Here is a 27,958-nt window from a genome sequence, read left to right on the forward strand (position 1 = left end):
TTATTAGTAGATTTTTATAAAAACGGGCTATCTATTTATTTTCTTAGTTCGAGCTCTTCCCATTGCCTTGAAGTTTACAGTTTCATATTCTATTTTACTCCTCAATAGGGTTATTTTTACCATCCCCTCACTTTCACGATCAGTCACTCAAAAATAAAAAAGCCCAGCCTTAGAAAAAGCCCAATTAAATATGAACAAATTGCGTGCGAAATTGATGCAATGATATATCAGAGATTGGTAACTTGTTACGCCTATTTTAATGAAAATATATTAACTTATAATCATTGTTCTAATTGTTCAGACAATTTATATTTCTTCGTCATTGCTGTTTAGAAACACATTCTCAATTTTATCGTTGAAGGGGAGAATTTCCATCAGAAACAAAACCAGTTGACAGTTGTGATTATGAACAATACCTTTCATAATCCCTCTTAAGACTCCATCACTTCCAAATTTTGATCCGGATGATTCCTCCTGAGCACTAGAATAAAACTACAAAACAACATATCCCCACACCCATTAGGATTTTATGGCTTCAGTTTTTCAGGACTCAACTGGCTCTTGCTATAACCGCAATTTTCCTTTTCTCGAGATGGAACAACTCCATCTCATATCAACCTAAACATGCAAATATCCTTAACCACACAGCCTTAATACATGTATAATCCAATCGAATCAACTAGGCGTTGCGAGTAAATAAATGCAACAAAAGGAAAATATTTTACATATGTGACATCCATTCACACTAAACACCAGCAGAACAGTATCAAAAGAGACCCTTTCCTGGGCAGGATTAGAACCCTAGCCTCAGATGCAGTTAGATCAGGTGCAATCCATTATTGTAGCTACATATTAGCTATTGGGTTGAACAGACATTTTCATCATTGTATACACATGAACATATTCAAGCTTGAGCAGCTTGCTCAACAGGTGCAGCATCAGGAGTGCCATTAACTTTTGCACGTTTTGTTTGGTAATCCTTTACAGCTGCCTTGATAGCATCCTCGGCAAGCATGCTGCAGTGAAGCTTCACTGGTGGAAGAGAAAGATGCTTTGCAATCTCCCTACATTAAATTAAAAATTGCATGCGTTAGATATCATATGCAACAATATTGAATGAAGGATCTCATAATCCCAAGATTGGTTATGAAAACAAGGAAATAAAGAAGAAAAAGGGGAGAGAGAGAGAGAGAGAGAGAGAGAGAGAATCATCTTCATTTGTATATCATTTGCAATTTCTTTTTGTTACTCTTCTTAATCCAACTATGTAGTATTCCGAAAGCCTCTATATAATTTTCCATCTCTCCAAAAACTACTTGTGTAACATCTTGATAAGCTTCCTAATTTTTTCTAGAAAATCTATCCTATTAATGAGTCCGTAGTTAATATGCCTTGTATTTCATTCTTGCGTTGACATTCATAATTTTGTAAAAATCTAAACCAGCCAATCCTGATTAGGAGGGCTAGGAGACTAGAGTCAAGAACCATCGAAGGAACAACTAGAGTAGCTATTGCATACATGACAACAATCTATTAAGTGACAAAGCTGGAAAGATTACAACATTAATTTAAGAACATAACCATTCAATTATAAACATTTCCTTCCAGAATATTTACATTCAATGAAAGCAATTAAAGAATAGATTGCAAAACACCCAGCAGTAAATGGTATCAAAGGGACTAAAACTGTACAAATTAGAAGGCAAGAAATCCACTCACGTATTTTTTATGGTTAAAACTTCCTCCATCTGTTTCCCTTTGACCCATTCAGTAGCTGCAAAAAGATAAACCAAAAATCAGTAGGTATACAACATTGAGAGCATTTAAATAAATGCCGTGACTTTGAGAATAAACTAAAAATAAACCGAGAAGAAATCATATTATCCAAAACATCACAAGAATATTATGTGCATAACCAATGTCGGCAACTGAAATTTCTATATCTAATTTACTTGCATCCCTAGACCAAAAATGGAGCCACAGATAGAATATCTCATTGAAATTTGAATTGGATTTTCCTCTCAATTTCATTTTCTCGCCAATCAAACAATCCGTGTATAAAAAACGTACCTACAGAAGAGGAGGCAATCGCGGAGCCACAGCCGAAAGTCTTGAAGCGAGCATCAACAATCTCTCCAGTCTTCTCGTCGACCTTAATCTGCAGCTTCATGACATCCCCACAAGCTGGAGCACCGACGAGCCCCGTTCCCACTGTCGGATCGTTCTTGTCGAAGGAACCGACGTTACGGGGGTTATTGAAGTGATCGATCACGTTCTCGTGGTAGAAACGCGACAGGATCTGAGCGGGCCGTGGAGGCGCCTGCCCAAGCAATCTCTTCGACGCAAGCCTCAGCATTTGTCGCGTTGATCGGCTATGAGTTGATAGGGTTTGAGGACGGTCTGATTTATTTATTTAGCGAGTATTTATGAAGGGAAATGGGCGAGCAGGAAAATTGTGGGTTTTGTAGGGTTTGGGATTTAATGGCGGTTAAAATAGGACACCTGTAGGGTGGAGATGATTCTGGATTTATATAATTTTATAGAAGGGAGTGAATTGACATGTATAAAATATATATCTCCTTCCTGGAATATTGGATTTGGATGAGGATAATCAAAACCAGTTTCGATTTAAATAAAAGTGGGCTGGGCTGAAATCGTGGGCCCTTTGCCCAACAAGATTTAGATTTCTTGAAATAGAACATGGCCCATTAAGACAAGAAGGAGCAAAATCCTTTCGGCATTGTAACTTGTGATAGGCCCACTCCTGAGAAATTGATTTTGTAAGAATTTTGAATATTAAATAGAAATTTAAATAATTAATAATATTTTAAATAAATCTTTCAACCAAAATTTATAGACGATTACAAATTCAAAACAAAAATACTAATTCTAATAATTTTTTTATTTATAGAGAGAGCATGTGTTGAACTGAAAAGGATATCCTGTCTGGACAAGGCACCAAATTCTCTTTATTCCCGTCCACGGGCCCAAACCCACCACGACTCCACTTGCGCAGACTCTGAGTTCGCCAGGCCCACTCTTAGTGCAGAGCTGTTTTTTACACAAGAGTGAGACTTGAACTCGAGACCGCACGAAACATTACAAGACTCTGATACCAGTTGAACCGAAAAGGATATCTCTCCGAACAAGCTCTTTATTCCCGTTCACGCTACAATTCTAATCACTATTAATTTCCTCATTAAACTAATTATAAATGCACAAATTTTATAATGACAATTATGCAATCGTTTGGCATATAGAAACGCACATAATTCTTCACATTACTGAAATACTGTGATGAGACCAAAAAAAACCGACTAGGAATGGTTACATGTGATACGGTCCCTGATCCACTAGAGTAACATATAGTTGACCTTGAGCAATTGACACTTATTTTTTAGTAACTACTAGCATCACCTCACCTTCCAATAAGACAAAATCGTCCCATCAATATCTAAATGAATGTTCACCATTGGATTTTTATTTTCTTTTTCTTAAACAATAAAAATAATGTATACTTCACATCTTTGACAATTCCAACTCCAATAGCTAAATACAAAACCACCCATTAATTTTTCATGATACATATGTATTTCATGATGAACAGTTTTGATAGGCTCAAAACTCTTGAATAGATTCTTCAAAATAATGCATCAAACAGTAAAATTACACTTTTCTCTGGTTAGGGTAAGACTTAACTATTAAGAAGTTGACAAATTCAATTTATTTAATTTTCATTTTAACTGAATTTTTCAATAAATAATGGAAATAACTCATTACTAAGTTACTATTTCTCAGAAAGTAAAGAGTTTAAACCAAAGAAGATATCAGTTATTTTTTTCTCTCCCCTTCAACTTAAATTGAGAGTATACAAAAAAAAATATAAAGACTAATTAATATATTTTTTTTAAAAAATAATTAATTAATTTCATTAAAATAAAAAAATTAGATTTTTAATATTTCAAAATTATCTTTATTAATTTTTTTAATTTTTACTTTTAAATAAATCTTGAATGATTATTTAGTTCAATATTACACAATTAAAAAATAAGTTCGCATTGAAAATGAACTTTGCTTTAAAAAAATAATCCTTTAATTAATGCCTTACTCTCACCATGCACCTTCCATTAGGGATGACAATAAGTTTGATTTTTTTAGATACTCAATTCAATTAAATCCTAATAGAACAAATTTAGACATATAATCGGATTTGAATTTGAAAAAAATATTCATGACAAGTTCAGAACAGGTTTAAATTTTACACCTTCACATACATATTTAATTAAATATAAAACATATATTTTTCATAATAATATTTATCAAAAGGTAAATGGTTTCTTTTTCAAGGCTACCAAGCGTAAAGATAATACATTTTCCTATAATAAATCTAGCTACATATGGGGAAAAAAAAGTATACCCGTTTAGGTACTTATTGCTGGAAAAGGAAAAATCTAGGGAAGCATGCATGAAAATTATTTAAGAGAAAGACAAGTGAAATGAAATAGGCTAGGGTTTTGGATAGTTTGTGTATGGAGAAAGGAAAGTAGCATGTCTTTAGAGCATAGAGTTGATCATCCCTTTGGGTATCATTTTTTGGATTTCTCTGCAAAGGTCCACTGCCCCATCACTTCATAACGTTTGATGATGCACTACAACTTACAAAACATCTACCTCTTGCATGTCTTTCAACATCCTCTTTATATCTCGGTCATGGTGCGTCCTCACTTGTTTTCTTTTATTTGTTTTGATTCTCTCAATGCTTGAGCACTCCATTTTGACTCATCTCTATCGGAATGACTTAAGAGAGAAACAAACATAATAAATGGCATAAAGTTTCCGAGTTTTTGTTATCCCCCCTCCCTTGTTAATGTCCCCAATGCACGAAGTATAAATCCTTTTTATAAATGGCCAACTTCTAGTTGTTAAGCTTCATTAAATAAGCATGGGATTTCATTATTTTACTAGCAAGTTGGATAACAATAATTCAACATTTGTTTCGTAATAAATGGTCATGTTGAAATTCACTCTTATAATATATGATTGATGCCAAATCCAATTGGAAGCATTGCTAGGCTAGCTCTTCTTTAGCCATTAATTAATTAACTTAAAAAAAATGTATATATATATAATAGCCATAATAAGTATTGTCAATGTGTTGAAATGTAATAGACTTAAGAATATATGCACCTTTAATTTGCCATATTGTACTTTATAAGTTGACCCCAAAACAGTTCAAGTTAAAGACAAATTTGCAAGTTGCCTTGCAACACAGAATTTTGTTCTCATCTTCAATCTCAGCTGCATTCCTTAGATCGAAAAAATTTTAAATACAATCATTGTATGTATAATATATTAATAAATTGATCATCATATTAATTAATAATTAGAAGATGAACAAAGATGCATATAATTAGTTTATGTGTATTAGTTTTTGTTACACATATTAGTGTTATACAGATAATAGATATCCTTGATATTATTTATCATGACTAAAATTAATTTCTTACCGGCTTTAATTAGCTCCAATTGAGTAAACAAGTTGATGACTTTAATTAGTCTTCTACTATATATAGTATGGGAAATTCTTGTAGAAAAAATACTTCATTAATTAGAAATAGAGTATAACGAAAACACCAATCAACGTATTATATTTTATGTAAATGAAACTAATCACTTATATAAAAATAATATAAAAATTTTAAAAAATTCAATGATATTAATAGAGCATTTATATTGATTAATAAACAGACTATGTGCTCCACTCTTTGATTTTATGATCTTTTTTCAATTCCCATAAGATAACCTCTAAATTTAACTATGATATTGAATGAAAGATTTGCATATTGTACAATATTCTTTTAAAAAAAAAAGTTAAATATTTCAATATAGAAAATAAATAACTCTATTATAGGAGAAAAAACACTATAAAAATTTAAGATTCATTAATAAGAACATATCTAAAAATTTGTTTATTCAAAGTTTATAATAATAATAGATTTGAAAATATATGTTTAAATTTTGTTATAAATAAATATAGATTTTAGAGTTATTAAAAAAAATCAATAGAGAAAAAAAGTGAGGGGTTGCTGTAAAAAAAATTATAAAGAAAGAAAAAAAAAAAAAAAGGAATAGAAGAAAGGTTTACTGGGGAGAATGCAAAGCCTCCGTTTGCACGACGCTTTAATTATTTTCAATTTGAAAAATATGCGTACAATTTGATAGGCATGTCTAGTCGAGTGTCATTTCCCAGTGAAGTGTGAGTTAAGTGATCCTTTCAAGCGGGTCCAATCCAAACCCAAAACAATTGCTATCACTGGGTCAGGACAACCATGTCTCGCTGTAATTGGAGGCTTATGTGATCTGTCTAATTGGGGTTCACCTTTGCTCTCCTCTCACCCTATTGCCAAACGCAAAAAATTAGTTTTTCAAACCTAACTCATGGGGTCATGTTTAATGATGTGTTTCCAATTGTTTGACGTACAGTCCCATTTCCTCCATGCAATATAGTACTACCACTACTACCCTTATATTATTTCTATTAATTAAGAATGGCAATGGTGAAAGTAGTAAGTAAATTAGGCAAACATTTCCCATATAAAACTACAGCCACATGAACCCAAGATACTTCAGTTTTTAAAGGACTTTTTAGGTACATTATGAGATGATGAATGCAATACCTAACATGCTGCTTCATAGAATATAATTTATCATAGAAATTAGGACGGTGGGACAGAGCATGAGAAAATAAAAACTAAATATATATAAATAAATAAGAACCAGTAGCCATTCTTATTGGTGTGGTTCATGAGTGATGGAAAATAATGTTTTGATTAGATGGTGGACCAACTCACAATTATTGTTTCCAATTGGAGTAAGAGTGATCCACGGCCCCATTTTTAATTTATATATTCTTTCTTTTTTTTTTTTTAATTTATAAATTATTAACGATATGAAAATGATGTCCTTTTTACATTTGAGTTAATTAATTGTGACTGATCTTATTTATTATTTGATTATTAATTTAGTGTGTTATTTGCATATCTAAATTATTGTCCTATTGCCTCTTATTTTATAAGAATTTCTCTTGATGAACTTGAAGGGACAGCTGTCAAGTGCCAACTCAGCATCCATAATAAAAGGTAGTTAGGAAACTCAAAAGATAAGGTAACATCACTGATGAATTTTGTCACTAAGAGATTATATTATTAGAATTAGATTTTATAACTCAAGTGTAATATCAGCACCTAATTCTCACTCCTTCAAAATTTTATATTGTTTGTCACCTGACAATCTGCACTTCAATTAGGGATCCATGATGAAAACCTAGAATTTCTTTATTGCCAGAAATGTCACCAAAATTAAAAAAACAAAGAATGAACCAATTGTTTTTTTTTTTTTTTTTTAATTTTATATTCAATAGAGACACAACGGCACCGTAATAAGAATCAATTAAAAAATTAATATATTTAACTTAAAAATTAAGAAAATTAAATATATGATGACCTACTTTCGAAGAGGCTAAATCCTTGAAGAAAATGGCTAAATTAAAAGGGGAAAGAAGATATACTTCTGAAGTAGATATTATATTCTGTGATGGTCATAGCATGATAATATAAAGAAGAAAATCAAGGATTGTATGCATCCACTAGCGAGGATGATCTGCCGGTAAAGTTTAAGATACTTACTATTAAAAAACTTGATCTGATTATATGGTTAATTAGTGACTAATTAGATTTCAATATTGACGTTTGAATTATGAAAATCTACAACAAACTCTAAGAAATGAGATATATGATAGAATAATCAAATCGATTATCAATAACATTTGATCTAGTTTTTTACATTTATAAGTTAAATGAAATATATTTTATAATTAACTATTATATTTAACACATATTGATGTATATTTACTTTTTTTTTTTTCCTTCAATTCAAAAATTGAAGTCTAATTTTAAAACCCTCAGAAAAAAAATTAAACCCCCCCAAAAAAAAATTATAAGAAAAAAACTGGATGTTGATGAAGATGACATTTGATATGGGTCTGTTGTGAGCCCTATTTCAGCACTTATTAGCTAATTTGGATCCATCAACTTGACCAAATTGTTGTTTGATTTTTGTGGCAAAGTCTAAAGCACGGAAAGCTGGTAGTTGCATCGCTGTTTAATTGTCTCACAATTTCTCCCCTCCTTTTCCACCCATGTCCTTCCCCCTTAGAAATGAAAATTTTAAAATACATATGTTAATTGCTTTTTCATTCATAAAAATATAAATATAAATTTAAATAAATAAAGAAATTTAAAATATAATTATTATATATATATAATAATTTAATTATACCTATAGATTATGGTTGATATAATTGTAATTAACATCATACAATGATTATAAAATAATTTTTCTAAATAAAAAATATAAATCTCATTCATAAATATAATTGTTTTAGAGAAAAAACATGTTAATTTTAGGTTTATAATTTTATTATGTCCTTAAATTATTGGATTATGTATTTTTATTTTTATAATGTAAGAATTTAATTTCTGAAAAAGAAGATTATCATTTTTATAATGTAAGAAAATGGATGCTTAAATAATTGTTTTTTTTTTGAAATTTTATTTTGCAAAACATTCTACTGTTGTTCATGTTTCTGAGAAGTGAAAAGCTGCAATTTTGATAGAATAAAAAAAAAAAAGATTTTATAAAAATTAGGCCAACCGTTACGTTACTATATTATTTGCAGTCACTTTCTCCTTCTCTTTCTCTGTTATTTGTTTGTTTTATTCTGCGCCCGGAAGTAGGTACTATTTAGGATTGGTCATCACCAGCTGCCTCATTCACGCGAAATCCTTCCATTGCAGACTCTGTTTGCAAAAATCTCTCTCATTCTTCTCCTCTATCGCCTCATTTCTCTGTAGCTGCTGTGTCTTCTTATATTTCTGTGCTCTCTCAGGTCATGTAACAATCTTTTCTCTTCTGCTCTTCAAAGTTCTTTGTATTGCTTCTCCCTAGTATTTCTTCTGAATAATGTGATCTTGGTTTAAGTGCTCTTGTTGCTTCTTTTTTCTGGTTTATTAATGCCCACTTGCTCAAAATTCTTCTAAAGCAATCTTGCATTGATTCCAATCATGGGTTCTCGTTAAATCGTCTTGTCAAGCCATCTGTGTATAGTTCTGTTAATGCCCATTTGCTTCAAATTGTTTTGAAAAATTGATAATGTTGTGTTTGACAATGGGTTTTCGTTAATTTGGTTCTTTCTTCTCTTAGTCTCACTACTCTTTGGCCAGGATTTTTGCTGTTTTTAGCATTTATAACTGTAACATGTAATTTGAATCCATCAGTTGCGTCTTCTTTTATGTTAGTTTGCTTTTTGGCGGGACTTAGTTCACGAATAGAAAGCCTTTCATGATAATGAAATAAAAAGTTTGTTCTAATGGATCTTTATTTCATTGAAGTCAAACGCTAACAAGATCTGAGCATATGCAGAGCATCTGTTCTTTCCGGTAATTTAGACTCTTATATTTCATTATGGATTCTGTTCGCTAACATCCTTGATTCTTAACCGACAGATGGAATTCAAGTGATTTGATTATTGCTAACCGGTTACTTTTTTCTTCACTGCAAATATACCAAAATCATTCTTTATATTTTCCTTCAAATGTAAAATACATTTGTCTACAGAATTTTATACTATCCAAAATGATTAGTTTGGGCTTATATTCTTGTTTTTCATTCTGGTCCTTGTGCCCATAACTTCTTACTCTTTACATTCACATATGCAAGCTTAGTTATCGTATTGGCCTCTCGAGTTAGAGTCTGCTGTTTTTAGTTTTAGTTGGTTGTTTGTGAACAAGAAATTCAAAGATATACCTTCTTATTCACCAAAACTTTGAACCATAATGGAGGAAACTTTTGTTCCCTTCCGTGGTATAAAAAATGATCTCAAAGGAAGGCTTTTGTGCTACAAACAAGATTGGACTGGTGGTTTCCGTGCTGGTATCAGGTTTGCAGACTCCTGTTGGTCATCTTTAATTGCAAATGTGTGCCCCATTATTGCAAGATATTCTGATTGTTTGATCACTATTTGCATTTGATTAGTACGTCACAGTTTACAGATATTACTATCTTTCAAATTTGTCTTATCAAAGTTATCATCCTTATTTCTTTTATTTAGGATCCTAGCTCCAACAACATATATATTCTTTGCTTCAGCAATTCCAGTCATATCTTTTGGGGAACAGCTAGAGAGAAATACAGGTTGAACAACTTTTATATTGTTACTATCCTGTTATTGGTGCTTCTATGTTCATCTGCTAAGGCTTTTATTTTTTTAATCACGTGTTGCAGGTGGAACTTTGACTGCAGTGCAAACTCTTGCATCAACAGCACTTTGTGGCATCATCCATTCAATTGTTGGAGGACAACCCCTGCTCATACTGGGGGTTGCTGAGCCAACTGTGTTGATGTACACATTTATGTTCAACTTTGTAAAGGACAGGAAGGATCTGGGGCCAAAACTCTTCTTAGCCTGGACTGGATGGTATTTATTTCAACAATCTTACGTAGCCAATATTCATGGATGGTTCACTGGCAATTTTAAACTATTTTCTTTACTAAAATTGATTATCAGGGTTTGCGTATGGACAGCCCTGTTGCTTTTCTTGCTGGCAATATTGGGTGCGTGCTCTATAATTAACAGATTCACACGTGTTGCTGGTGAATTGTTTGGTCTGCTTATTGCAATGCTCTTTATGCAGCAGGCCATAAGGGTGAGTACTCATGTCAAATCAACTCAGCTAAGCCTTAGTCTTCAATATAGATCCAGTTCTATTATGATAGTTCAAATCTGTTTAAATAGTTGTAAATGCAATGGGGTAATTTCATTTTCTTGAATGATTCTAAATATAGTAAATTCAACTAATCAGGATTTTTTTCTCATAGCACCATGATAAGAGCGTAATATCAACTGAAAAAATTGGTCTTTCCATGTTGTGCTATATTTATAAATTTGATCCCATAGGGAGTTGTGGAGGAGTTTGGCATACCGGAGAGGGAAAATCCTAATCAGACTGCACTCCAACCTTCTTGGCGATTTGGCAATGGGATGTTTGCGTTGGTTCTCTCCTTTGGCCTTCTTTGGAATGCATTAAAGAGCCGTAAAGCAAGGTCCTGGCGCTATGGGACAGGTATTGGACATTGCATTGGAATTCCTACATTGATTGTTTAATGTGAAAAAACACTTTCATTGCATGTTGTGGGTTGAGAGTTCTATAGCAATCTCATCCTTGATTATGCAATTGTGATTTGTGGTTCTCTTGTCTTATCTTTTCCATAATTGGGTAATCACCTTTATTTGGTTTCCATGTCTATGAAAAGAACTTCACTGTCAGCTATGAATTTCATTGGCTTTCACTTAATCCTTTTTTTTTTTTTTCATTTTTCAAGGTTGGCTACGAGGATTTGTTGCAGATTATGGAGTTCCACTTATGGTGCTTGTATGGACTGCAATATCCTACATGCCAGCTAAGCATGTTCCAAGAGGGATACCAAGGCGGCTTTTCAGTCCAAATCCATGGTCAACTGGTGCATACTCAAATTGGACAGTTATCAAGGTGAATCCTAGTCCTAGAGTGCAAATGTGCTACTTCCTAAACATTGGACTTGCATTAGCTGAGAGAGGAAGCTTGATCTGTGTATATTTCCTTTAAGGCCTGGAATGGTGATCATACTTATCAATTATACAGGAAATGACTGATGTGCCTGCTTTATACATAGTTGGAGCATTTATTCCTGCAACCATGATTGCTGTCCTCTACTACTTTGATCACAGTGTTGCATCTCAACTTGCCCAACAGAAGGAGTTCAATTTGAAGAAACCATCTTCCTATCATTATGACCTCCTGCTGTTGGGAGCTTTGGTATGCCATTGCTCGGAAATATCACCTGATCTCATATTCTCATGCTAGTTCTACTAAGAGGGTCCATTCATAAGCTGAATTAAATCTACTGACTTTTTCATTTTTCATGGTGAATTTTGCCTGACCAGGTTATTTTATGTGGTCTCATTGGCATTCCTCCGTCAAATGGTGTAATTCCACAATCTCCAATGCATACAAAAAGCTTAGCTACATTGAAGCATCAGGTAATTGTTCAACATGTTATAAAATTTATTCAAATCTGATTAATATTTCTTGAAGTCCAGTACTTAGTTTCTATTCATCACTTTCTATAGTGCTTAATGCTCAAATTGTGAGACAAGGAAAATATCTTACCTCTTCTATTTGCACTGCTGGCACAGAAGCAGTACCAGGATCCAACCATTCTGTCAACCACTATAAGACTTATCTTCAGAGACTTTAGATTTGCATTTTGGGAGGCCAAATGCCAATGTTGTGACGCAAAATTCAAGCTAAATGACCATTTAATAACTCTCTTATATATGCCTGGCCTCCCTAGTCCCTACTTGCATTCAGACCCCATTCTGTTTGTTGAGCATTTATCTGTTTCTTGATGTTTTCTTGGGCATTTTAAATGTCTTTGTTTTAATATTATATACAAGCCATTGGTTTTCATTTTGTTTCTTGGCTTTTGAGCAGCTTTTGCGAAATAAACTTGCATCAACAGTCCGAAAAAGTATAAGCAAAAATGCAAATCTGGGTCAATTGTACCAAAACATGCAAGAAGCCTACAATGAAATGCAGACTCCTTTAGTCTATCAACTGCCACCTTCACTGGTAATTTAAACTGCTCATGATTATGATGTGTTGAACAATAGTTTTATCTTCCTCTTTATCCCTTACCTTTACTTCATACAGGGGCTGAAAGAGCTGAAAGAGTCAACTGTCCAATTGGCCTCAAGGGCTGGCTACATTGATGCCCCTGTAGATGAGACTATTTTTGATGTTGATAAAGACATAGATGATCTTTTACCAGTTGAAGTCAAAGAACAACGCCTCAGCAATCTGCTTCAGGCACTGATGGTTGGAGGTTGCATTGCTGCTATGCCTCTCTTGAAGAAGATCCCAACTTCAGTTCTCTGGGGATACTTTGCTTTTATGGCCATTGAAAGCTTGCCAGGAAATCAATTTTGGGAGAGAATATTATTGCTTTTTACAGCTCCAAGTCGAAGATACAAGTAAGTTTATGCTCATACTCCCAGTCATAATTCCTGTTATTCTTTCAACTCTTCTATAATCTGAAATCCCCCACTTTATTCTTGTTTTCTGGTATTATTTTAGTATGAACTTCATGTAATAGTGTAATATGTTGGTTTCTGTGCTAATGCCTATAAGAAAAAAAAAACAATATGGAAGTAATTAAAACATTTAATTATGTATAACCATATTATGATCTTATGACTTAAGGTGATGGTAATTTATTTGTGTTGATTATTCCGGAAGAATTGAACATCTAATTCTCAGTTTTCTACTTTCCAGGGTATTGGAGGAGTGCCATGCGACTTTTATTGAGACGGTGCCCTTCAAAACAATTGCCATTTTCACCTTGTTCCAGACAGTTTACCTGCTTGTGTGCTTTGGCATAACATGGATCCCAATAGCTGGGGTGCTTTTCCCAATGTTGATCATGCTTCTGGTCCCTGTACGACAGTATCTGCTCCCTAAATTTTTCAAAGGTGCACATCTACAAGATTTGGATGCAGCAGAATATGAGGAAGCTCCTGCTGTATCTTACAATATGGCATTTGACGTAAGTTACCTTAACCTTTTCTTCAATTCAGGTAGGATTGCTTAACAATCAAGTTGGTGAAAAAGGCTCTTTCATGGGATGATAAGTCAATTAACATGGACCTGGTTTTTGTCATATCCACTCGAACGTTTTGTCAAGAACTGCTATAACTTTATGGGGACTAAACTGATATGGTACTGAGGTAGAGTTCATCAAAGTGTGTGCTATAGGGATCGATACTTCTAAATGTTTGACTGAATAAGGATAATGTTCATTCTGAAGCTTTGAGCTTTAATCTGCAAAATTCTATGCCTCTGGCAGGATCAGGATCTTCAAGCAAGATCATCTAACATTGATGGAGGAGAAATTCTTGATGAAATAATCACAAGAAGCAGAGGTGAGATCCGCCGTACACAAAGCCCTAAAGTGACAAGTTCCAGTCCAGGTTCATTACACGACATAAAACCTGCATATAGTCCGCGTATGTCACTGAGGGCATACAGTCCGCGTGTTAGTGAACTGAGGGCAGAATGGAGCCCCCATTCTATTGGGAAGGGAGTTGAAATAAAGCGAACTCCTAGTCCAGGCCCGTCTAGTCTTGGTCAAAGCACTCGCGGTTCATCTTCAAGCTAAAGCCTTTAATACATAATTCTGGTGAGTTTAGTTGTCAGTGTGCTCGAGAGGCCTTTCACTAAGAATATGTAACTGAGTGTTATATGTTTAGGTGTGTTTTTGTCTTCTTGGTTCAAAAATTAGGATATCTGTCACTGCTTATTTGCTCTGTATGTCGCAGATAGTTTTCTGGGAGTATTGGTATTAATGAAATATGTGCATTATGTTGAAAGAACGCATTCTCATATTGGGAACTAAAGGGCCAACGAAATGGGAAATTGATGGTGCACTGTAATCAACTTTAATTTGTTTGCAATGCAAATAAATGCTACTATAATCTTACTCCAAAATGTCAAAAGTGAATGCACTTCAGAATAATACATAAAATCTGAAGACAGTAGACTTCCTTTCCTGCTTACTCCTTCAAAACTTCATTTTTGTTAGCAAATTAGTAACTTCTAGCTCTCTGAGCCTCTGCTTAACATCAATTAATTTCTTGTGAAACAACTCCTGCATAACATGGAATTCAACATAAGATCATTTTACATTTGATCCAAAAACCAAAAAGCATTTTAATTTCTAAAAATTTGAGAAATGTTCCTCTAAGATTTGCAACCGTTTTTTTTTTTCACTGCATCTTATAAGGACTTGGCTTGCTAGCATAGTTCCCCTCCACCACCGCCTTTCTCGTTTGGCTACGCAACATAAAGGTTTGAATCTATGTATTTTTTTTCAATCACATGTTACCCCTTTTACCTCTCAAGCTAAGAATTAAAAGCTACCAAGGAACATGATTACTTCAAGGGTATATTCATACTTGTTATGCATCAGATGTTTTTCATGGTCCCAAAGCAGAACCGGAGTAAATAACCAGGTACAAGTTCGGCAGGTCTCAGATTCCTGTGTCTATACTTTGATTTGCTTTCATTTTACCAGTTGAGAGATGTTTCTAGCCATGCTGTAAGAATTTGTGAAAGCAGATGAGTAAAAATTCACAGCATGTCATCTAGGAGCACCAGAATGGAACAGGTGCGTAGTATCTATCCTTGTCATCTCAGCAGCCCCTTTACAGTTTACAGGCACTATTTGTCTTGAGTTCCCTCCTTTTTCCTAGAAAAAAGTCCTCTCAAGGGAGCAGTTGTTCTGACAAGTGATGTAGACGATATTCATGTAGCTATAAGTCTTCCAGCCTTCCACTAATGGTTCTAGGATGGTGAGGGAAATCTCTTCAAGTAAACATCGCTATCAAGGGGAGCAATCCACTTTTGATTTATATGTCCTTGCCTTGACATTACAGAAGCTAATGGGAGTAGCCTATTATTAGGTGGGAGCTGCCATGTCCTTCATTTCCTAACTGATAACATTTTATAATCTTGGATTTGATCATTTTACATATATCTTATTGCCTAATTGACCATTTTGTTTATTTAGTTTTTCTTTCGCTTTCTGCTTGCATAATTTTAATGCTTTTAAGGTGCGAAATCTGTTTAACTGTAAAATGAGAACAGCCGCATAAGAAAAATGAATTTCATGAACAAGGATGAGCAGAAAAGTTGATAAACTGATTACTTGTATCAAACTCCCAACTGAGCTGTGTAAGCCTTAAATTTCATGTACTTAGCTTTTAAGCTCTAATTAACTCTCTTATTTCTCATAGGTAATATCTTGTCTACTTCTTCATCTTTGTTCTATTAGCTCGTCTCCTTTCATATGCCTATAGAAAATAGTAAAAGATTTAACTTACAGTTTGAACAATGGTATTTCAAAAAAAAAAAAAAATCTTTTCAATTCTTATCTCTGTTATTGCTGGTTTCTTTGATCATCCATTAGAGCTTCTCCAGCATCTCTTTGAGGACACTAAAATTGTAATACTTTATTGTCTATCTGTGCATATGGGTCATGCAGATGGATGAGAAGAGGATTGCCTAATGTCATGTCCATAGAAATAGGTGACCACTTGCTGCCCCCTGACCCCATATTGAGATATTGCTTGAAGAAAGATTTTGTTTCTTTTAGTTGATTTGAGAGTAACTAATGGACACTTATCAAAGGATATATTCCACATCCATATGTCAATATCAGCACAATAATAATAATAATAGTTTTGAGTATCCATTAAAAACTAAAATATTTTTTAAAATAATAAACTCAATTTCAGACTTTAACACCAATTTATAATTAATTTAAAATGTCAATAATTAAAATATTTAATCAAATTTTATTTTACTTTTTTAGTTAGGGATTAAAATGCTGCTTTATTAATAAATTTCAGGACTAAAGATTAAAAAGTAGAGGCCACATGTATATTAAGGTAAACCTCTGGGGTTCAAGACACGCCACAACAATCAAACCAACCGCTTCTCTCCCTGTTTATCTGTGAAAAATTTATTTCATTATTTTAATTTATTTTAGATTTTTATTAAAATTAAATTAAAAATTCATCTTGTACATATATTTTTTATAATTTTTTAAATATATTATATAATTCTAATATAATTATATATACTTATATGTAATTAAAATTATAATATATATTATAATTATGCACTATATAAATTTAATATTATTCAACTCTTAATTTTCGATTTCATCATATGGAGTGGGATCTTATTATATCCATCCCGAATTCCTTTATATTGTTTTTATGTTTGATTTTTCTTATGAAATTTATTTTTTATTTAAAAAAAATCAAATTTTCATATTTTTAAAAATTCTAATTATTAACATATTAAATTATTTTATAATTTTTAATATAATATATTTATTTGTATTTATATTTAATTTATAATAAAGACTATATAAATAAAAATATTTAAAATTTAGGTAATTAAATTTAAAACATAAATAATAATTAAATGGAACTTTTATAGTAATATTAATAATTATACTAATTTATTTTAAAAATTAAAATCAAATTAAATTTGATTAAAATTAAAATTAAATTAGTATCAAACTATTAAAAAATTAAATTAAAATAATATTAAAGTAATTTAATATAAATTTAGAACTAATTTCATAAAATTTTTATAAAATAATTTTTTATAAAGCAATTTGTTACGAAAAATTTATTAATTTAACTTTTTTCTTTAAATCTAATAGATAATATTTAATAAATTTTAAATTTATTTTTATAGTTTTTAATATAATTTATTAAAACCTTATATATTTTTTTAATATAAATAAATTTTACTTTATTCTTTTATTAAAATAACAAAATTTTCATAAATCTTACATTTACAAATTTGACGGCATTCGTCTCCTCGGTGCAGTATAGGTATAAGTGGAGTCCCAATTCCGAAAAGCAGAGAATAAAGAGAGAAAATGAGGCCACAGATCGTGTTATTTGGCGATTCAATAACGCAGCAGTCTTTTGGATCAGGTGGTTGGGGTGCTTCTCTTGCCGACAATTACTCCCGCAAGGTACTTCCATATCCAAAGCTCTTTGCTTTTCTCTCTCTGTCTCTCTTTTCCTAGTTCTTGAATGTAACTTGTACTCAGTTTATCATTATTGATCTATGACATAAATAATAGGCCGATGTGGTGGTTCGTGGCTATGGTGGTTACAACACTCGATGGGCTCTGTTCTTGTTGCATCACCTTTTTCCTCTTGTGGGTTTTATATCTTTTTAGGGTTTTTCATTTTGTATTAATCTTGTGCTGTGGAATTCTAAGGTATGTTGGCATTGATATTGGTAGGACTCCTCAAAACCTCCAGTTGCTGTCACAATATTCTTTGGGGCTAACGATGCAGCTCTAAAAGGGAGAACCTGTGACAGGCAACATGTTCCTGTGGAGGAATACAAAGAGAATCTAAGGAAAATTGTTCAGCATTTGAAGGTTTTGTCCACTTCATATATTTTCTTTAAGCTTTATTCATGCTTAAGCAAACTTGTTTAGAGTCCCGAGTGTTTCCATGAATCTTGCTTCTTACTTTTTATTTAGATGCTATGTTTGATTTTAACAATGGTCTGGTTGAACTCCCATAATATGTAAAATTGCAATAAAATGTAGCGAACACTGAACAGTATAGGATGGCCTACTGGAAGACCGCGTTCTAGGGATTGCTTCAGTTGGAAGAATTCTTAAGTATTTGAATGATCGCCTGACAGATATATTGACACATTCTTACGTAAATTTGATGAAAGCAGTTTAATAACAGCATTGGCAACATGACTTAGCTACATTTGATGTTTGCTGAAAACAAATCACTATCTCCTGGAAAGAGAACGGCTGCTGTGTGCTTTTGGTCCCAGCTCACAATCAGCACAACAGATGACCTTGTTGGACTTTTATCCAGAAAGACAACTCCTAATCCTACTGTACTCGGTTCCTATATGTGTTTCTGGTATTCTTTGAATTGGTAATTCCAAACTCAACTCAACTCAGAGTAAGCCTTTATCCAAAAAATTTGGAGTCAGCTATATGGATTCGCTTTTTCCATACGATTTTGGGTTAAATCCTCAGAAATGTATAATGAATTGGTAATCCTAGGATCAGAATAATTATAAATCTAGTACACTGGAACATCTCCTCCCCTCAACCCTCTTCCTCCTCTCCATAAGATCTTGGTACATCTTATTGCTGGAAATGCATTTGCTTAACTTAAACAGCAAGAAGAACCAAATTTATTTATTTTCCCATTAATGATACATGAAATATTCTGTAATACTTGTGCTGATGAATTTGTACACCGATTTCTGCTAGTTTGACACTTTGTTCCTAGCTCCAGTCCCTAGTTCCTATGCTTTTTATAATGAAACAGTCACATTTGTAATTGAGCATGCATTCCTTCGGTGCATAGGAGCAGATGTATCATCAACTGATGGAACCATTTCTCATTCTTTTATAAAACTTGGTTCTAGGAGTGCTCGCCTGCCACATTAATTGTGCTTATTACTCCACCACCGATTGATGAAGAAGGGCGCAAACAGTATGCCATGTATGATACTCTGTTCTTTGTTATTATACTGACAGACATAGGTATGCAGAGAAACAAATACACAAGCACAGATATACACTGGGGTAGTTAGTGAATTTGGCAACTTGAGTATTGTCATTGCTAGTGGTTAGGTTTTTTCCTCCTCATATTTCAACCAAAGATAATACAATTTGATCATTGTGTACTTTTTTTAGTTAGCTACTGCACATATTAGAATATGAATTTGTATAAAAAGTGGAAATGGAGTGACCTATTTTTTTCGAATTTTATACCAAGGAGATTTTTTATTCAGCGTTGAGAATTTTTATAACAATTTACATACTTTTTTTTGCATTATTAGTTTTGAGTTTTCCTTTCTTTGTTACAAAACATTGGAAGAATTTTGATAGAAAAATTTTCTATAACTGCTTTTTCTCAAAACTTAGTGTATTGGTGAGATAAGCCCCTTTAGCTTAGTTCCTTGTTGATCTCCAAAATATTACAGTTAAAGTGTTTGAATTCAACTATGACAATTATCTGCAGATCTGTATATGGTGAGAAAGCTACGGAATTGCCAGAAAGGACAAATGAAATGGCAGGAGTTTATGCAAGGCAATGTGTTGAGTTAGCAAAGGACCTAGGAATTCGTTCCATTGATATATGGTCCGCGATGCAGGAAGCAGAGGGTTGGCAGAAAAAATTTTTGAGGTTTGTGATATTTATGGCTTCTATTCTAGAACTACCTAATTGATCGCTTGGTTCCTCATTAGATTAAATTTTAGGCCATTGCAAGGACTAATTAGCATGTTCATTACAGTGATGGCTTGCACCTGACACCAGAAGGTAATGCTGTAGTCTATCAAGAAGTTATAAGAGTGTTCAATGATGCATGGCTCTCTGCTGCAGAAATGCCATATGATTTCCCTCACCACTCCGAAATTGATGGAAAGAACCCTGAAAAAGCTTTCCAACAACGATGCATATAAAAATGCAGTCTGTTCGTGTTTATTCTTTAATGAATCTATTGGATCCAAAGTTCAAAACCTAGAATATTTTGATTTTTCCCCTGATTATTTGAACACTGCTGCTTCAGTGTTTGTATTGCAGAAAGCGTTTGTTCTTTCTGCTATTGCACAACAATGGACATTTTCTGTTACTATTGAAATTGAAGCCACCATCTTCCTCGTAGCTTTTCACCTATTTTATCGTTTCATCCCTGTAATTGATTGCTCTTATCTTGACCTTGAAATGTTTTAAATCCGTTTAAGCAAGCATGTGAAATGGATGAGTACGTTGAATTGCATAGGGGCTTTCTGTCACAGTTTTGATGTTCTTTGACTGAATGAAGGGACCAAACTATCTCATTGCAATATGCAACTCCAAAGAATTTGATGTGAGTTGAAGTATCTCAACTCTAACATCTATTTGGAACTTGAGAAAATAGTCAAGAAAGTGAGAATAATGGGAATTGAATAAGGAATTGGCATTTAAGAATTCATCAACTGAAGATACAATCTATTCCGTCCCTTATTTATCTGTAACTACTCAACAGCTTATGAACATACTCCTAAAAGATTCCTAACCAACAAACTATTGGAATGTTGTAATTACTATGGTGATGGTTGAAGTGTACATTCAAAGATTAGGTTGATCAAAATGAAAGAAATATCCCAAAGAAGTGTGGCAAAATGAATCAAACAAGAAACCATATACTTCTCGAGAAGAAAATATGTGAATCAAATAATAAAATATACCATTTTTTTTCAAAATAACTTCTCAAGAAATATTATTTTTAAGTTATTAATTTAATCGTACGAGCTCTAAAGAACTTAAAAATTGACTGAGCTTATCAATTCATCTCGATTTATAAATATCCTTTTAAATATAATTTCAAAATGAAATTTTTTTTTATAAGTTTAACCTATTACATCACCTTTATATTAAATCAATCAAATCACTTCATATTATTTATATTTATTTATAATTATATAAAAATAAAAAATAATTAAAAATTAAATAACACATTTATTTTTAATCATATTAACATAAAATAATTTTATTGATTTAATCTACAAATGACATAAAAATATTTTAAAAATTTATAGGAGTTTATTAATAGTTTTATAAAAAAAAGACTAAATTTTTTACTACCATTTTGAAAGAACATATAACAGTAAAACGTGCATTCTTTTACCAAAAAAATTTAGAACATAATTGTCTCTCGATCTTTTTTTTCTTCATAATCTTATTTTATCACAATCACTAATTTCTTTTCTTTAAAATTTAAATTATTAAATAAAATTATCAAATAAAAGTCTATAGCACATTTCTCTTATCATTTTTTTCATTTTCTAAATTAAAATTATGTGATTTATTTTATTTAATTTATAATTTTAATTAAATTTAATTTTCATAATTACTTTTAAAAAATTAAATTTAAAATAAATTGGACAGATATTTTAATTTTAGGATATCCATATATTTATAGTTCAATAATTCCTAATATTAAGTATTTATTATATTTTTTAATTAATAGTAATTTCTTTTAATCTTTATAAGTCAATTTTATTTATTTTTTAAAGATTCTTTTATATATATATATATATATATATATATATATATTATTTTTATAAATTAAATATTTTAATTATGTCCTTTAATTAAATTTTTAAATATATATTATTTTTATAAATTACATATTTTAATTGAGTTCCCAAAATAAAATTTTTGAATCCATCACTGTCAAGCCAGATTGGGAAATGCTGCTTTACATGCTTTATCAGCCCATTCAGAACAATCCAGGACATCGAATCCTTATATTAATGACGATGACTGCACATCACAAGATGAAAATGGCGTCCAGACACCAAAATACAGAATAATCCTTCAATCCATTGAGATATGATAAAGGCTTTGGCAATCCCTTTGAGCAACACTTGCTCAACATCAAAATAAAATGAAATTCGGTTATGGTCCGTTGGGGGCCAATGAACAGCGCCACCACAGTTAATGCCAGCAAAGGAGAGAAGGATATCTTCATCCGTATGGAAGTTTATCCCTAACAAATTCTAAGATGAATAAATGTCAAATTCGATACGTTTTCTTATAAAAATCCACTAATCGAACAGAAAGGGCCTTATGTCGCGATTATTTCCGAGGATCAAAAGCCAAGCAAAGAGCCATAACAAACGACCTAAATTCCTCAGGAAAATATCATGAATTGCGAAATGGTGGGATTACGGATAAAACTCCTGCTGGTCGTTCCTATTTTAAAATACTAGTAAACAAGCAAGCCATTACACGACTGCGTTATTTTGACACCATTCACACTCAGAATAACCGGGGCAGAGGCAGCAAACCATGGGCAATACAATATTGCCTTTAAGAGAGGAGCCGGACTTCAGGGGAGACACGGAAGCCATTGTCCCTGATCAAAACTGCAAATTTTCCCATTGCCCCGAAGATTTTTCTCTTACACTGCATTCTGCAGTGTCAACTGTCAACCCAACAAACGCCCTTTCATAAGCGAGTCTACATTGACCGCAAAAAGATTCATAGAAAGAACACAAACTCCTAAGCAGCATATTTGCACCCCATAAATTTTTTGGGGAGATGGGTCCACAATTATAAATCATCCCAGTGGAACAAACCAAAGAGTACGAACCCAAAAAAAAAAAAAAAAGTAATCGAACTTCTGGCTGATCTACAAACAAGTTCCTTTGCTATCATCAAACAACTCCGTTAAAAGCAATAACTTCAAGCTGTTTTTGGCTTTGGCTTAATGCGCTTCACTCTTGAATAGAGAAAAACTCCAGCAAGGGCAATCCCGGTGCCTGTATCAAATCAATAGGAATAAATTTCAAGAATAAGGTGAAAGAGCAGTAAAAGTAGGGAATGTATTTGAAGTTTTACCAAGAGAGTTTATAGGTGAAACAGGTGTCTGGAAGAACAAGACAGAGCTCACAATGACCACCACACGCTTCACACAATTGCCCACAGAGTGGGTAACAGGGGATACTCTCTGCAATATCATGTAGGAAACCTGCAAAATATAAAACAAATATCAAGCCTAGGTCACAGTAACCCATGGTTTTGCTGCCTCAATTATTAATGTTGTGTCTACTTTTTCATAATTACAAAGCCATATTCCAAGCTCATATCCAGATTGTTTAAATTCATCATTACTAATATAATTCTACTAATTAAGTAGAGCCTTAGATTGGTCTCCATCAAAATTAAAGAGATCAATTCACTGTTGAAATAACAAAAATTGAACTTTTGTCCAATAATACAAATATTTAAACTTCAAAATAATTACTTTCAAATGTTTTAAACACAAGTACTGAAAGGTCGAATAACATCCTTAAGCAAAGACAAGTGAAAATAATCATTCTTAAGAAATAAAAGACGTGTTTGGCAAAGAAACAGAAAAGTCAAAAGCACAATGAGCAATACCTGCTGGTAGGCATGGAAGCAAAGCGCAGCAAGAAGAGACCTAATGTACACCTCCTTAACATTCAATCCCTGTCAGACCGATAATAAATATACAAATCAGACAGCAACTTATTTTGAACACATTTTTCTTGAGAAAAACCAAAATTTTTGTCAACTTTCAGCTCTGTATAGATAACTCACAGCAGATTGGAGGTATGCGGGAGTAAACTTGACGCCTTCCATGAAGAGAGATACAGGGGCTAACAAGATAAAGGACATAATTGTTATTATTGAGAAGAGAGTAATGTTGTCCATGGATTCCTGTTAATGAACAAACAGCAAATCATTCACCAATCAGAATAAAATAATCCAAATTTAAGTATCAGTGCATAACAGGACAAATTGGCACATCCAACTGACTAGAGAAATGGTTTGTTCAATCATGAAACAAAACCAAACAAGTCCAATAAACAAATGACTGGAAAAGTAAGAATTACCTCTTTCTTAACCATGACCTTTTTGCTTAGGACATTACGAGATTGGTTTGTCAAATTGGAAGCCATTGCACTCCAAAACCCAGCCCTTTTACAGAAACATAACAATAAGATTGTCACAATTTAGAATAATGTATTGAAATGAAATCAAGTAAACCCCTCCAAAGAAAAACCACACCCAAAAATATTTTTCATCACAGGATGACAACTACACACATCCATATATAATTCTTACCAATTGAAAGAGGCCTCAGTTGCTGATGCAAGTGCTACACCACCAACAATTGGCAGAAGGGAACCAACTACCCAGATAGTAGGCAACTGTACAACCAGAACGAAAAGAAACAGAGTTAAAGCCTTAAAGCAACTTAATTAGCATTTCGACAACATTAAAGCTACAAAATCTTCAACTAGTTTCCCTAAATAAGTGATGCCCATGTGGTCAGCTAGTTCTAAATCTACTGCAGTGAGCAACCATTTCCACAACACAACTCCATCCAGCATTATCAAAAAGTGCAAATGAATGTGAATAATAACAAAAATATAAGATACATAAAAAATCTCACCTCACCAAGAAACATAGCAGAGAGAATAACTGAGAAGAAAGGTTCCATAGCTTTTATTGTGTGAGTGAATGAAACAGCCACTTTCCCAAGACTCATATTAGTGAAAAGGTTGCCTAGCGTGTGAACCATTGCCAGTGGCACGATCGCAGCAAGCTGTCAAAAGAATTGTCACAATAAGTTCTAATTAATGACAAGACGAGTATCCACAGTAGTTCCGCAACAGTTCTCGGATTAATCCAATACCTGAGCTCCGCTAATTTTTGGCCTTTTGTAGAGATTGAAAGTCCACATAAGAATAACTAGTACAGTCCCAACAGCAAACTGAACTACAGTAACAGTTACTGGGTATGGATAGACCTTCAAAATCTGTGACAAGGAGAATTAGAAATTATGGTCCATTCCATTCATCGAGAATTGCATTAAGCACATTAATGCTGGGATGAGCACAATTCAGTTAATCAAACTGTAAATTTTCTTTTCAACCTAAACCACAAAAATCAGTAAACAGCTTAATTGGTTAGCCAGTTTTACAAAATTTTCCTTTTTTTTTATTAATGAGCTAAATTCATATATAACAATTAACTTAAACTCAAATCTTGGCAATGATACCTTTGGTAATGGGCCTCTTTTGCCACAATTTTTTTTATTATTTTAATATTTATTGCTATCATTACCATACACACGAACACACAATACATTACCATTATATCAGGTTAAATTACAAATAAGGATGCTGCAAAATTACACGTGTTAGAAAAATATTTATTTAATAAATTATAAACTACAATAAGATGGTTCAGTTAACCATTGGTTTTGTAAAAGGAAAGCAAAACTGAACAGATCTATTCAGTTCAATATTTTTGTGATTAATTTTTCCATTTTGATTTGGATTTTTTTTATACTTTTCAGGTTCTCTTAGCCTATCCTTTATATTAATACAGATTGATCATGGATAAATTAAATTATCTAAATTTAATCAATTTTGAGTAAAACCATTTCCGAAAAATATTTATTGACCAATATAGCATATAGTCAATGGATCAATCGAATTTGATTGCTGAGACTCTCCATTTTTCAATGATAAGAGTGAACAAAATTTCTACAGAACTCATACCACTAATACCACCCCACAACGAGCGAGATAAATTTGACCACCTAAAATTCAATTACAGCATTGTTTCACCCTTGGCAGAAGATCTTTAGAATTTTCAAGGAAACTATTCTACATAATTTTCTACCAAACAAACACTATAATATCAATAAAAGCAAATCTAACTTTTAACAGGCAAAGTACTTTTTGGTAAATCATTCCTCAAAACTGACCACAGGAGCATAAATTTGCACCATTTGCAAAGCGATCTAACTTTTTTGGTTTAGAAAAAAAATTTGCATTCGTATGACCACACTCACCCAAAGCAAAGTGAAATCACGCTTAGAACTTAGAAGCATCAGTACATCCACATATCAAACAACCAAAAAAAACGAACCTGCTTGTTGTAAATATTGAAATAAATATTGAAAAGATACCAAAGGCCAAACAACAATCCAAGTTCCAAAGTCTTGGTCAAGCTATTAGACTTCTCGCCCTCACCAGCACTCTCCGGCACAGCCGTCGCTCTAACCTCGAACCGGTCGATCTTAGTCTCGGAAACGAGAGGAGGCAGAGGATTCCAAGGCCTGAGCAGAGAGGGAGACGAAGGCAAGGACCAGGATCGGCGGGGGAAAACGACATTGCTGGTGGAGGCCTCTAGATCCTGGCGTCTAGAAGAGGCGCGAATAGGATCGAATCTAGCAGTAAAACTATTATTAACCAAAGACCTTCGAGGCTTTAGAAGAGGAACCGAATGAGAAGAAGAGAAGGTGAAGGCTGCGCTTTGCATTTTCGCGATCCAAAAAACAGAGCGCCCTTTTTTTTTTCCTCTGTTGGAGAGGGGCCGAGGACGAGAAGTAAGAGAGGGTTTAATAGAGAGAGAGGGAAAAGCGTTGGAGAGTCCGCTGAGAGAGGACTCTCGAGGTTTGGTGTAATAGCGAGGAGAGAAAATAAAAGAAAAGAAAAAAAAAAAGTTGGTGAGAATGTGAGATTTTGATTTTCTCGTGAAATCCGCGTTTACTTAAGAATTTGGGAACATTTTTGGTGAGGCGTTAAAGGGCTGAGAAACACTGGTGAATGGTAGAGTCAGATCGAGGTCACCAAATGTATTTTTGACCCCTTGGTGAGAAGGGGGACTCAATCTAGGAGAGATTATACAATGCAATCATAATTTTATGTAGAATAATTTTTTTTAAATAATAAATTAATAAATATATAAGTAAAATTAAAAAAAATTATAATTATTAAGAAGTTATAAAAAAAATAATAATTGTAATTCTTTATATATCAACTTTTGTAGTGTTTTTCCAAATTATTTAAATCTCATTTCCACCAGTCCCACCTTCGCTTTACCCTTAGATTAAAACTTCCCTGGTTTTACTAGCCGTACCTGATTATGAAATTAGGTGAACCCATGATTTGAAATGAAGGGAGGCAATCTGTATATTTTGTTGAGCTCTAAAACTAAAATTAAAATTAAAGGAAAAAAATGATAATGAAATTAAATTTTTTTAAGATGTTTGATTCAATCAAGAATTGAAATTCTGTCCTTTTAAAATATTTATTCTCGTTGAGTACTGGAATAAGAAATAATATTAAAATTTGAAATTCAATTGAATTATATATCATTTATACTCTATAAAAATTTATATTTAGAAATTCATTTATCATTATTTTTAAAAATATCCACAATAGTAAAATAATAATATATTCTATTAAATTATTCAACAGTCAAACAATTAATTTGACTGTTAGACTAAGTATTTTATCAAGTTGTTTGATTGCCAAACTATTAATTTAACTATCAAACGAAATGTTCGTTTGGATTCTACTAGAAAATAAAAATTAATTTAAGAGAGGATGAGGCAAAATTATAAATAATATAATTACTACTAATTACTAAATATATACAAAAAAAATCTAAAAAAAAAAAATATATAAATATATAATATAATAAATTTTAAAAAAAAATAAAATTAAATAAAAAAAACAATAAAAAAAAAAAAAAAGAAAAAAAATTTAGAATGAAAAATAGATAAATAGAGTGAGCTTTAGACTCAGAGTAAAAAAATAAATTTTTATCATAATCTCTCTATAATCTAAAAAAAATGCATGCACCATGAGAGTGAAAAAAAAAAATTATAATTTTTATATTATAAACAAA

General features: G+C 32.5%; 4 protein-coding genes across 4 annotated transcripts; 2 read left to right on the top strand and 2 right to left on the bottom strand.

The window, feature by feature from the left end:
* Positions 1 to 701: 701 nt before the first annotated feature.
* Positions 702 to 2,573, bottom strand: LOC110657104 (iron-sulfur cluster assembly protein 1). Its single transcript, XM_021814182.2, has 3 exons — positions 2,071 to 2,573; positions 1,720 to 1,774; positions 702 to 1,064 (listed from the first exon to the last, which is right to left on the bottom strand). Exons 1-3 carry the CDS (start codon positions 2,354 to 2,356, stop codon positions 905 to 907), a joined length of 501 nt encoding a protein of 166 aa, XP_021669874.1. The 5' UTR covers positions 2,357 to 2,573; the 3' UTR covers positions 702 to 904.
* Positions 2,574 to 8,666: 6,093 nt separating this feature from the next.
* Positions 8,667 to 14,527, top strand: LOC110668133 (boron transporter 1). The gene is made up of 12 exons (XM_021829238.2): positions 8,667 to 9,997; positions 10,169 to 10,251; positions 10,342 to 10,534; positions 10,625 to 10,763; positions 11,015 to 11,180; positions 11,440 to 11,606; positions 11,739 to 11,912; positions 12,041 to 12,136; positions 12,591 to 12,728; positions 12,810 to 13,129; positions 13,431 to 13,701; positions 14,002 to 14,527. The coding sequence occupies exons 1-12, from the start codon at positions 9,894 to 9,896 to the stop codon at positions 14,311 to 14,313; spliced, it is 2,163 nt and encodes a 720-aa protein (XP_021684930.2). The 5' UTR covers positions 8,667 to 9,893; the 3' UTR covers positions 14,314 to 14,527.
* A 2,997-nt stretch (positions 14,528 to 17,524) lies between these two features.
* Positions 17,525 to 20,515, top strand: LOC110668134 (GDSL esterase/lipase At5g62930). The gene is made up of 6 exons (XM_058132530.1): positions 17,525 to 17,712; positions 17,824 to 17,901; positions 17,989 to 18,129; positions 19,155 to 19,231; positions 19,754 to 19,918; positions 20,028 to 20,515. Exons 1-6 carry the CDS (start codon positions 17,614 to 17,616, stop codon positions 20,194 to 20,196), a joined length of 729 nt encoding a protein of 242 aa, XP_057988513.1. The 5' UTR covers positions 17,525 to 17,613; the 3' UTR covers positions 20,197 to 20,515.
* Positions 20,516 to 22,519: 2,004 nt separating this feature from the next.
* Positions 22,520 to 26,728, bottom strand: LOC110668132 (triose phosphate/phosphate translocator, non-green plastid, chloroplastic). Its single transcript, XM_021829237.2, has 9 exons — positions 26,192 to 26,728; positions 24,948 to 25,070; positions 24,705 to 24,857; positions 24,374 to 24,459; positions 24,142 to 24,226; positions 23,846 to 23,965; positions 23,666 to 23,734; positions 23,123 to 23,252; positions 22,520 to 23,043 (listed from the first exon to the last, which is right to left on the bottom strand). The coding sequence occupies exons 1-9, from the start codon at positions 26,582 to 26,584 to the stop codon at positions 22,967 to 22,969; spliced, it is 1,236 nt and encodes a 411-aa protein (XP_021684929.2). The 5' UTR covers positions 26,585 to 26,728; the 3' UTR covers positions 22,520 to 22,966.
* Positions 26,729 to 27,958: the final 1,230 nt, after the last annotated feature.

Source organism: Hevea brasiliensis, chromosome 13 (genome assembly GCF_030052815.1).
Source record: "Hevea brasiliensis isolate MT/VB/25A 57/8 chromosome 13, ASM3005281v1, whole genome shotgun sequence".
Lineage (NCBI taxonomy): Eukaryota > Viridiplantae > Streptophyta > Magnoliopsida > Malpighiales > Euphorbiaceae > Hevea > Hevea brasiliensis.